Source organism: Physcomitrium patens, chromosome 16, assembly GCF_059467195.1.
Source record: "Physcomitrium patens ecotype Gransden chromosome 16, ASM5946719v1, whole genome shotgun sequence".
NCBI classification, from domain to species: Eukaryota; Viridiplantae; Streptophyta; class Bryopsida; order Funariales; family Funariaceae; genus Physcomitrium; species Physcomitrium patens.
Genome location: NC_143425.1, coordinates 4,710,159 through 4,722,488, shown reverse-complemented (window position 1 = coordinate 4,722,488; position 12,330 = coordinate 4,710,159). Strand labels below are relative to the sequence as shown.

The 12,330-nt window shown below is 39.2% G+C and overlaps 1 protein-coding gene across 4 annotated transcripts; it reads right to left on the bottom strand.

The window, feature by feature from the left end:
• Nucleotides 1-6,164: 6,164 nt before the first annotated feature.
• Nucleotides 6,165-11,990, bottom strand: LOC112293554 (uncharacterized). 4 transcript variants are annotated; one of them, XM_090256747.1, is made up of 8 exons: nucleotides 11,735-11,990; nucleotides 11,316-11,421; nucleotides 10,850-10,945; nucleotides 10,475-10,615; nucleotides 10,157-10,228; nucleotides 9,580-9,732; nucleotides 7,879-9,470; nucleotides 6,165-7,639 (listed from the first exon to the last, which is right to left on the bottom strand). In XM_090256747.1, exons 2-8 carry the CDS (start codon nucleotides 11,376-11,378, stop codon nucleotides 6,736-6,738), a joined length of 3,021 nt encoding a protein of 1,006 aa, XP_090112873.1. In that variant the 5' UTR covers nucleotides 11,379-11,421; nucleotides 11,735-11,990; the 3' UTR covers nucleotides 6,165-6,735. The 4 variants fall into 4 exon arrangements, with proteins under 4 accessions (XP_090112873.1, XP_090112874.1, XP_090112875.1 ...); XM_090256748.1 differs by having other exon boundaries at nucleotides 11,316-11,411; XM_090256749.1 differs by having other exon boundaries at nucleotides 11,316-11,411; nucleotides 11,929-11,947.
• Nucleotides 11,991-12,330: the final 340 nt, after the last annotated feature.

Genomic DNA, 12,330 nt, shown 5'->3' with positions numbered 1-12,330 from the left:
CGAGTTAAAATTCCAAATCCAAATCTTTCATCAAATGAAGTTGATGACAGGAACAATTAGCTGGATTAGGAAGAAATTCCAACCCCAATCCTCTTCTACCTCCCATTTAGTCAAGAAGACATACAATGGAATTATGGTGTATTCAATGAGGACAATTAAGGCATTTAATTTAATTTTTGTAATTCCATTCCACTACAAAATGAATGTTTCCAACCATATACCCCTCTCATATAAAGATCAAATCTTTCAATTGCATAATCTAAAACAATAAGGATTTAATTCTAGGAACAAAGATCTAATAAATCAAGCAAGACAACAAGTAGAATTTTATGCATTTTGTGGAAAAAAATACTCTCTTAATTAATGTTGGATTGAAAACCAAGTAAAGTGTGGGAATTGTGGTAGTAACTATCTCACGGAATTTTATAAAAAATTAGATAGAATGTTTCCTTTATAACTCCTATCTGATAATTATTATCAATAGTTATTCAACAATTATTGGAGAGGACAACAACCTCCAACAAATAACAACTTGAGGCCCCCAAATTTGTATAATAATAATAATAATAATAATAATAGTCAAAATTAGAATGTACTTAATAGGCTATAAATTATTAGTTGGTACTTTTGGATGAAGATTTAAACTAACTTCACAAATTTTTCTATTACGGGACCTATGTCTTATTAATGAAGAATTCAATATAAAACGACATTCTGGGGCCACTGCCAAAAGTTTCTTCATTGTAATAGAAGACTGAATTGCATCCAAATCTTTCAAAATATCATATGGTTCCATATTGGAAGTGATTTCCAAAGTCCTCTTCTTTTTTCATGGATTTCAACTTAATCCCAAGAGATAATATATCTTTCTTTATGGAATTCAAAGGTGGAATAGCTAAATGAACTTTGTCGAAATGTCCGTTTATGAGAAGTTCTTTTAATATATAAGACGGCTCCTGAAACTTCCCATATAATAATATTAGTTTAGGTTAAACCAATACCTCCATCCTAAGAACATTATTGACTTGTGTAGATGGATCAGGTTCCAACATTGGTAATATTTCATGTATAGGTATTGGATCTGGAGTTCCCATAATTGGATTGAAATGGTCCTTCGCAACTGATGCATCTAATTGCAAAATTGGATCTTTTCCTTTTTGTTGGCCTCTAGTAAGTATTGTATGAATGCATTCCAATTGATTTACAAGAGAATCTTGTAGCCCACGATTATTTTTCTTTTTCTCATTATGCAGCTGGATTTACTAGTCTTGTATATTAAAATTAAACAAAGTATTGAACTGCTGATATGTATGTCCCGACTGCTTATAATTTCTACATACTAGAGTATATTCATCATTGGCTCTTGGATTGGAATATTCACTAGTATAATGTCCTATTTGCTTGCAATGTTAACATCAAAGTGGTCTTTTTCTAACTCCATCAGGAATATTGGATGTTTCTACTAGTATATATTGGCTACGCATGTTCTAAGTTGGATGGATAAATGATCCCAGTTGTCAAATTGGTATTGTAGAATCTAAAATTGGTTTCTAAATGGATGGATATTGAAGATATCCTTGCTGATTTTGCTCAATATGTTGAGAATTGGATCCATATTCTTGGTTAAACCTAGAATTTTGAAAGTTAGAAAAATTCCTATTTTGTTTATTCGAACAATTTCCGCTTTAACCAAACCTATTTCCTGTCTGGACTTGATTAACATCCTACAAAGTCGGTTGAAGCATGGTCTGATTACCAAATTGTTGTTGCTTTTGTAAATTCTAATAATTGGTAGTAGCATGCTTACTCCCACAAAATGTACATTATATAATCATTTGGGGTGGTGAAGAACATTCTGTTATCATATGGCCTTGTCCTTTATAATTATTGCATCAAATATTGGGACACATATTGGTCGATTTATGCCTCTTCTCCTTATCCTTTGCTAGATTAATAACCAATTCATCTATCTTCTTTGTCAAAGTTAACAACAAAGCCTCATTTGGATCCTTTGATATTATTTCATTAGGTAATTCTTTTATAGGGACTGATTTTTGGTATAGGAGGTGTAGCAAATACGGAACTGCTACTGTTGGTAGTATAGATTACAATGGAATAATATTAATTATTCTCTATAGATTAAGATTTGTACCATAATCAATCATGCTTGGATAACTGTCCACTACTTCATTCCAAGCTGACATTTCATAACCTCTCTAAGATGGAATCATCATGGCTCATGTGGTTAAGAATTGGTCATATTGACATTCTTTCTATACCTTAGCTAAATCAAGTGAGGAAGTAATAGTGGCCGGTTGGGCTTTCTTTACAAACATCTTCAATTCTGGTGGATATAGTCCATTTATCAATATAGACAAAACAAACAAATCCAACATTTGATTATTTGGCCATTCAAAAAGGATATTTGCTATTCAGCCATAATATGACTGCACTGTTTCTCTTCGTAACATTCTACTATTCATTAATGTTTCCCTGAGACGTTCTTCAAATCTAATTGGTCAAAAATGGATTAAGAATATATTTTTCAATGCCTTCTAATTAAGAAACTAGTCCATAGGCTAGCGATTATACTATTCAAATGATGTATATTTCAAGGTCTCTAGCAACCATCTCAACCCAAATATCTTTAGATCTACTATTGTTAGCTACACATACAGTCAAGAATTGAGACAAATGTTGATCTAGATGTGTACTTGATAAGCCTCTAAAAGTAAATAATGGAGCTACATTAGTTGTGCGATCACCCTCCGCACCCATTTGAACCACAATTGGAACTACTAGGCCCCTCGTCGCCATTGAAGATGACAACGTTCCACTTAATTGCTTATTAAAATAAACATTATCTTCTCCAATTGTCTATTTCTGACTTTCAAACTTCCTCAATTTTTTATTATAATTCACAGATAATTTTATGGATTGAATTAGAGGTAAAAATGATGGATTTTAAAACATGCTAAATTGGCCCTTATTGGCAAGCAATTTATGCCATTTTAAGGAACCAGTCTTATTAGAATTGGTTGTACCTGCTATTGAAAAAGTATCCAATAGAGTACCCAATCCTTTTATGCCTCCTTTACTTTCAATTAACAGGCTTAAGAGATATGCTGGATTGTTAACAAATTTTTTTGTGAGTACTCTTGGTAGTTTTCTTAATAGTATATATCATTGAAATATTAACGGTCTGTCAAGTTCTTAGTATGCTTGAATATGCCAACAAGCATGCAACCATGGTTTAATCCAACTTTGTTGACACTTCCTTTTTAGATTAAGTTGCTCATTCTGCAACAAATTTCTTGCTTGGACTCTTTCCTCTCTTCCTTTCAACTGGCGTGTTTTTCTTAATGTGATGTTTTCATTCTTATTAATCATAGTCTTTTATCATAATACTGAAATTACTTTCCATTTGTAATTTAACTGCACATATAGCTTCACTTTCAAACCACGATCAATTTTGTAACTTCTTTGTGTGACACCACAACGACACGTTTGGCACTTAATTCTTAACACTCAATACTATTGTCAATTCTTCGGCAACAATGCCAAAATGTAATTGTCATTTTACTTACTCTAGACTAATCTAAACGAAATAAACCTATATAGGTGGGTTCGAACAAAAGAAAAGATTATGTTCCTTAAAATTACATGCTTATTATTCCCTACCAATTCACTTAACAAGTTGTGAAAATGCTGATAATATTGCCCCTTAAAATCACTCACCTTCCAAAATCTTATGTCTCGCCAATTGGTCATCAGATCCTCCCTCTTGTCCCTTTTTGTCAATTCCACAACCTTTGTTTCAGTCCCATAGCCTACCAACAAGAGCCAAATATCAAAGTTAGATTCCAAATCTCCTGATAACACCCAAAAGAATTAAATAATCAAAATAAATAAATAAAGAAAGAAATGCAGCATCATGGAACATCCCTACCAATACGAAAGTACTGATCTCCATCAACCATTTTACAAACCACGCCCTAGCTTACAGTGTGAGGTAGCAAAGCACGAAGTGGGTCTTCATGCTGCACGAAAACACAACCAACAAATCTCATCTTCTACGCGATCTTCATACAATATTGCACCTGAGTGTTACTTATCTCCTTCCCTGCCGTCACACAACTTCCAGTTCGTTTTGCACTTGACCTATGTGCAAAAGAATAAAGCATTCTGGTCACCAAAGCTCACACCACACCCTTCACCCTAAAAAATGGCTTCAAATCGATGCTTCTTTATGCACCCCACACGATACTCCACCTCATACTGATAATCTTCCAGCTGCACCATTTCAATCAGCACAAGCATAAGTAGGTCCCGAACATAATGCACACAGCCTGTCGTTACGCCCTTCGTGACGGCAATGTAATTATCTTGGCAATGCACCTTACCCTAGGAAATCCTAAATTGTGCAAAGGTTCAGCTATGGCTGTGACCCCAATTCACTCGTGACCTCACGTGTCTCGCCTCTATTTGCCTATCTGTGACTTGCCTGCTATCGGTGTCTATGTCTTTTTCAACTACCTTGAGATGCATGAATTCCTGCTCTCTCTCCAGCTTGAGAAGAGCCCACCCTGCTTTCCTATAATTCCAAATGACTTCAAATAGCCCTCAAGGTGCACATCTCAGTGCTGCAAACTTCACTTCGTTACTTGGTCACGAAGCAATGCTGTTTGTGGATTCAAACTCCGGCTTCGTAAAGTCCCTTGGTCTGTCAGCACACAACTAGCACCAAGAATCAGAATACAGTCCAACCAACAGCACACTAGTGACCGCACATTGAACTTCAATTAGTGTTGCATCCCGTCCATGTTTTGGGCCATCGAAGATGAGATCAACAACTGTCATGAAAAGTAAGTGAATGTATATATACATATATATATATATATACACACACAAAAACAAACAAACAAACAAGCACAAAATCACTCAAGTTCGTATCATGCAAAAACCATGTTAACAAAGACACGCTAAACCATCTCTGGTGCAAATAATGAGACCACAAATTTGTCAGTTCTCAATCAATCACACAGCTTCGCAATATCTTCTGAGATGTAAAAGAGAGGCATGCTGCATGTTGCATCCACAGCAATTTTGTTGGTGTATAAAAACAATACAATATGATAAGATGATGGTGATAATGATCATCTAAATGCTTGTTTGGTCATTGAAAATTTGAAAGTTTGGTTTCTAATTTTTTCATGATCGTTTGAAACATTTGAATCCATAGCACTGACATTCTATACATACAAGTGTATATATATATACGATTTTATTAATAAAAGTGGGTATAATTTTAACTCTAATGCAGAACCTGATCAAAATTTTGAGGCAAAACTGTTAATTTCTGAGTCTATGCTGAATAATTAAAATAATGCTTCCTAATCATTTACACTTTTGCAGCATAACTCTGAATGACGTTAATGCCATGGTGAGCACGACGTTTTTTTAGTGAACATTTATAAAAGAAATTCAGTTTGAGAAAAAGGTATGAAATTGTGGACAATTTTTAAAATTTATTCAGCTTCCTCTCTGTATCATGTTACTTGTTAAGGGAGGTATATAAGTACTAATATAATTATCATCAAAAATGTATTATCCCAGGTTATGCTACTTTTCTACCCGAAGTCTTCTCATAAGTGTATTATACCTTGAAATCAAATGTATATTATTCTATATAACTTTTCATTGCGGACTTCTCGAAGTACATGATAACTTGCAACAAAGCGATGATAATCAAAGGATGGAGAGTTTCATGGAGTCTTTGTTGTATCTCCAACAGAACTGAGATTGAGTTAGTATTCATGAACTGAGAGGCATGTCAACAACATGCTGTAGTGAAGAAATTACACCAAAACAGAGCTCATATAACATAACCCGACTCTCTATCAGTATCAGAATGCGATGAAGCGCCATTCCACAACAGCAGGTGAATGGAGAAATTACAGAGCCCTTGAGGGGTTAACAAACAAGGATTCAAGTGATTTTTAAAGAAAGATGTCTAATGCTCGAATGATCACTCTGCCCGAAACAAACCGCCAATAACCCTCCAAGTAAGATGACATATGCACTCTTCGCCTGTAATACAATTTTATTTGCATCCACCCCCCCCCCCCCCCCCCCCATATCGTATTTTCAGTAAGCAGAGTCCATTTTCCAAATGGTGGTATATAGACAGCCATACTACCCCAATCCATTCCAGGAGGTAAACTAATATACATTTACCAGAAGGGAAACACGACAGCAGGGAGGGATAATGTCAGTGATGGCCCTGACTAATCCCTGGCCAAATTAACCACTTCAGACAACCTAGTAGTACAGTTGGCAAGGACTAAAGAACAGGAGCTCCTTAAAGCAGTCCAGTCGAATCGTGCCTACCAAAATCTCTAGGGATAAAATGCATGAATCCAGTACCGTGATTGAAACAACTGCTTGCCTTCCTCTCAGACGACATCTTTACTCATCCGAGGGTCGCTCAGCTTTGAACGCATCTGTGTAAATCAGCTCCTACTCAACGAACACGACCTAAGATTAGCCGGCCGTAAAAGCATCAAGTGTTAATTCCACCGCAGGTTGCTTTAACCGAGCTCTACTAATATCATGTCTGTAATACGACATGCTCTCCAGACTCCTCTTCATACCACAATGAACGCTATGCAAAAGCTAGTAAAACTCCTTCCCGAAACCTGAGGAAGACTTGCTCACGAGGCTGCAATCAACTCGTCACAATGAAGCAAGTCCCTTATTCACAGCTGATAGCTGGGAGATAATTGAACGCCATTCGTCAAGTTTTGCATCAGATCCGCTTAACCATGCGGGGGATATGTGGCTGAGAAGAGAAAAGCCTTCTTGCAACATCAGCATTGCCGTCTTCAACTCATCGGGCTTTGATTTCTCCTTCAGCCCGAATGTCTTACGCGGCCCAATGTCGACATCCATAGAGTCGAGATCTACCACTATGGTCTTTTCTTCTGGTAATTCTCGTTCCTTTTGCTGTAGTGTCTGAAAATAAGATGTCCGTTGCCTCTTGGCTTCGTGGTGCAACAGATCGACCTCTGTGTCTGTAACTGTTAAAGAGGCGGACATAGTCTCCTTCTCTAAATAGCTCCTCAATGTGCTCATGAACATGTCGGTGCCACTCTCCGTACTTTCATGCACATCCGATGCAAGCCCTGGATCCGATGGAACGAAACGCCAAAGTTCATTACACGGCGTATGCTCGGCGAAAAAACCAAAGGATGACAAACCCGAATGCACAAGAGCCCAGTGCTGCTCACGCAGGACAGTATGATACAGATACCACAGAGCCTCGCTTGCTGGATTGCCCACCTCCTCTGGAAACTCAAATGAACTTAGGCTGGAAAGAAATTCCGCAAGAGACGTTTTCAAGGCTAAAGCATCATCCTGAGATGCCGACTTCACGACCTCCTCAATCTTTATCAGAAGATTATTGAGGGACTTAGGGCGTGTCTCTTGTTTCAAAAAGAAGGAAACGATGAGAAGTACAGGGCCGATTACGTAACCACTGAATTGATTACCGCTAGAGATGATTCGAGAACTCTTCGTGAAAGAGTCAAATGTTAATCCCTTAATCTCTTGCATCTGTGTTTGTTCAATTCTGTCCCCACTGCAACAAAATGAGCAGGATGTAGGAGTTAGCTAATAGACAGAAACAAGTGAAAATGACATCCAAACTCAAAAAAAATAAAGACGTGTGCATCTTGAGAGTACAATTTTAAATGCGTTTCTTACCAATATCAAACGAAGTTTCCATTCGTAATTGCATGTATTGCTGATGAATGAGATGAGAGAAAAGGAACTATACACTAGGGAAACAGAGATGCCGTCATGTAAGCTTGAACGTACCATTGATTCAAAAGATGTAACAAACACCACATAGCATCCTGCAACCTCCCATCTGAGCTTTCTTTGCCCTCAGTCATTCGTTTGACAGCGGATAAACAGTGTCTCAAGAAAGTGGCAACGTAACCCTCTCTTGCAACTTCTGGTAGAAGTTCCATTGTAAAGCCTTCTTGTAAAAGCACCGACACAATCCTGGAAGATGACTGAGTGGCAAAAGGATCCTCATGGAATATGAGATTGAAGAGGTGTGAAGCTCCCATACTTGGAACCGTTTGAACTAAAAAGCAAATCAATTGCGCCAACCTTTTAACTGCCAGCTGCAGCGGGTCTTCAGCTGATGTTACAGCACGGAGGAGTGACACAAGGCCGGATATATGCCCTTGAATCAATCCTACGTCACTAAGTTTGGCGATAAAGCCCCAGAGGTGTTTGATAAGCTCACCGCAAATCGCATTCGGGTGGAGAGCGTTTTTGAATAGAAATTCCTGGATCTCCATCCATGCTGTTGGGGAACCAGAGGCAAGTACGATGAACTTCTCTAGCACTTTCAACATCCACAAATACATCAACTGTGAATGCGATTTTGTGGTAGAATCAGGTGAAGGTGCCGGAAACAACTGTATCTGCACAAGAGCAGCGTAAACCTCATCCTCTGCAATCGAATTCAAAATCCAGTCTAATCTTTTTGCAAGCTCCACCAGTAAATCTGGCACGTACTTTTCAGAATTCTCGAGCAGCTGCAGAAACACTATCACTCGACTTGGTAGACATCCTCCTTGAGCGCTGTTGTCCCATTCCGGCAAAGATATATCCTTCTCCGGCTCCTCTGAACCTGAACCGAGGTTTTCAATAGCTGGAACAGGCTCATACCCACCGCCTACAGACTGCAGCAACAATACCTTCATACTCATGTTCACCGCAGACGCGCCAAGAAGAGAAGGTAAAAAACCAAAGACTGATGGTGCAACAATCTCAGAAAGAACCCCAATCGCATGCTTTGGTCGTGTCTCGCCAGTGTGACCCAGAAGTAGTGTCGCAAACCTCAGAATGAAGTCCACAACTACAGTTCTAAGGGCGACCGCCTCTTCAGGATAAAAAGAAGACATCTTTGACGCAAGTGTTCCGAAAAATTTCACAAGCACGCAGCGCTTCCTGAACTCCTCCTTTACATCTGAAGCATTAGCTGATTCATTGGAAGGACGAGGAAGCCACACCTCGACAGCCCGCTTCAACGAATAGGTTGCAAGAGATATCAAACGGGCGGTCAACTTTTGAATGTCCACTAGCGGGGCGACAATAGTGCGACTACTTTCCGATAAGGTGAGGATAGTCACACAGCTTCGCCATGCAAAATTAACAAGCACGATGTTCTTCCCACCTGCACTTTGTAACTTTCCCCATTCCACTCTAGCTGACAATATTCCTAGTTCCTCGAGGTCTCGCATCACGGATTTAATAATCTGCAGTGCCTCGGAAGCTCCGTCTTTGGAAACAGTGTTCGATGTAGAATTTGTTACTGTTTGGTTAACTTTGGAAACGACTCGAAGTGTAGCCTGGAGCATTTCCACGCCAACCTTGAACATTTCTGCTACTTGCTGATCATCCGCCGTCGCCACAACAATCACTGATTCTGTCATTAATGTGACTTACGGATGTGTCCAGTAAAACTTAGTATGTGAAATATACGAAGTTGCTTTCACTCACCGCTGTATTTAATAAGCACAGTTCTTTAACCAAGCTCAAAGATTCACTAATAAGTGACGCCACTGATAAAATAACTTGTTTCTCCAGCAAGTATGAGCATTCCACTGCTGCAGAATACGTGGCTGCAGAAAAAGCATTGGTCTCGCCCAGTAGCTGCAGTCACAGACGGGAGGTTATCAAAGACAACCAAGAAATCATCATGCATCTCAAGCGAATTCTTTTGGAGTCAGTAGAGTCCATCTCCGCTACGATTTTGCTTAGCCAAAACCAAATCTTACACCTTTCACCTTTCACCGTCGCAGAGAATCTGAGAACTCTCTCGAGGAGGAAGCGGAGAAAAGAGCGAATGAAATATGGTACACAAAGCCAACCATTTCCTTATTCGATGATACAACAAACAGAATCTAGCTGATGGGGTAACCTGAGTTATGTGACTTCAAAACGATTATTTTTATAACATTCTCAACAGTCTTCATCGATGATAAAGGATTTGAACAAAAAATTCTTTCAATATCCCTCTTGTTTGATCCATAGCATTGCACAAGTCAGCTGCTGACAAAGACAACTACATCAGTACCTTGAGAAGAGCATCTTGCCGAGCTCCCTGAGACTTGCTTTCTGGTAAACTTTGCTTGCACCATGTAATGGCCTGATCATACATTGCACCAAGATGTGATGAAGACTCTCAGTAATCCACAACAAAAACAGTGCGATACCCCCAAAAATAAATTAAACATGACGAGTTAGAAAACAAGAACATGCAGTGCTCATAGAAAGGTACACACATACATTTTATATTCGCTTTGAGAATTTTGACCGTCAACAATTCAGGGTTAAGATGCGGCAAGTAATCAACACGAAAGTGTAAGGCACCTGGTTTTTGTACAAAACTTACCTTTGTAGCCAACTGAACATATTGTGTGAAGATTTGAGGTCCCCTCTGAACAGCCGGCAGCCTTAAACTCCCCACCCGACAAATTTGGGTTCGCCATTTACAATCACGAAGTGCGGAGCCTGCATTTCCTTGCCAACATGTCTATTGTGCAGTTATGGGGAAACTTTGATGACCTAATCAACGTGCCACACAGAACACCGCAGGTGAAACCACGCAATGAAACGCACCCCTTTGTCGACGTGTTCATACCACTATAATCTCTAGTTGTCATCGTCGTTCAGAAATTCTAAAAATTGTGACAAACACCTTCCAACAACATGAAAAGAGATCGCATATAACTTGCTTGGACAGACTTAAAATTATATAAAAGGATACTGTCAGTGTTTCAATAATGTTAAGCTCCTCGGATGAGCTGCATTTGACGAAAGATTTAGAAAGATCCTCAAGAGCTCTCGTTCGATCCTCAGCGACCTGCTTTGATGCAAAGATTCATTATTTACTTTCATCGAACATCGTGTCATATCAACCGAGACAAACGATGCCAAGAACTAGCAGAATCTAAAAAAATACTGCTTGAGCCAAGTACATCGATTATAAGTTGCTAAATCAAGCCATTACAACGGTGATTGGAGTCGCTGATATCAACCAGTTCTCTAAACTTGCAACCTACAGCGATACATATATCTTTCATCATCCTCGAGCAAAACCTTTAGAGTTACTTCGAATGTGACAGCTTCAGCGACAATTTCCGGCAACATCACAGTAAACAGCGAAGCAGTAAACGCAGTATATAAACCAGATGCGGACGTTAAAAACACCAATGAGGACATGAGCAGCTTGCCTTGGATGTGTTCAGAACTTTAAGCACTCGTTGCAGACCATCTCTTTCTCCAATTACCGCCATTGAGCGCACATTCGGGAGCTCACTACTTCCAACCTGGATAATTCTGCTCTAGCTATTTAGAAAAACATCCTTTCCAACCAGATAGCAGTGCAAATCTGCAAATAACCTGTAATAATCGTGCATCACGCACTCAATACAGGTCGAATTTCACTAACTTCGTCAATACGTCCATTGAAGAAGATGACAAATGAGGAATTGGACACAGCCCTAATCAACACACATGTCTCAAAGGGCATGCCTTCTGTAACGGATCGCTCTGACCTAGACACAAAATCTTCAATACTCTCGATGAACGGAACCAATACTATTCATTAAAAAAAGCAGAAGGAGTAGAGGTCACAGGGGCAGATACGCACACGGAAGTGAAATTCGCACGTTCAGGACAAGCAATCGCACATATGGAAAGCAAACTTTTGAAAAAAAACAGAAAATAAGAAAAGCCCGCAACCTAGATTATCCACTCTAATCGAAGAAGAACTGCATTAGAATGACAACTTCTCTAATCAATTGCGCTTTTGACACTATTGGTAAGCTCGCAACCCGGAGGAACCTGGCGATGCCGAGCGCAAAAGCTTCGACCGCCACTTCATAACACCTCTGTCGTCTGTCGCGCCAAAGCTTCCCCTAAACTCAAAGACTCGCAACCATGTTTCATCCATTTATTATTCATTCATTCATTCATTCATTCGTTCATTTCATTCGTTTTGCGTACCTTTATTATGAAGCACAAGCTCTCCGCATATGATCGAAATCCATATATCATGGCGTATCATTTTACTACAAACCACCACTGGCGATCGAAACCTGAAAACATTGTTAGAGTTCGGTTGGAAATTTCGTTTGTGTGTGTTGCGAGAATTTGCAAGCACAACCTTGGAGTCTCACTGAGAGCACAAAAGATTGAATTCGATTTGAAGAATGGATCGTCAGTTTCACGTCGAAATTGAGTGGT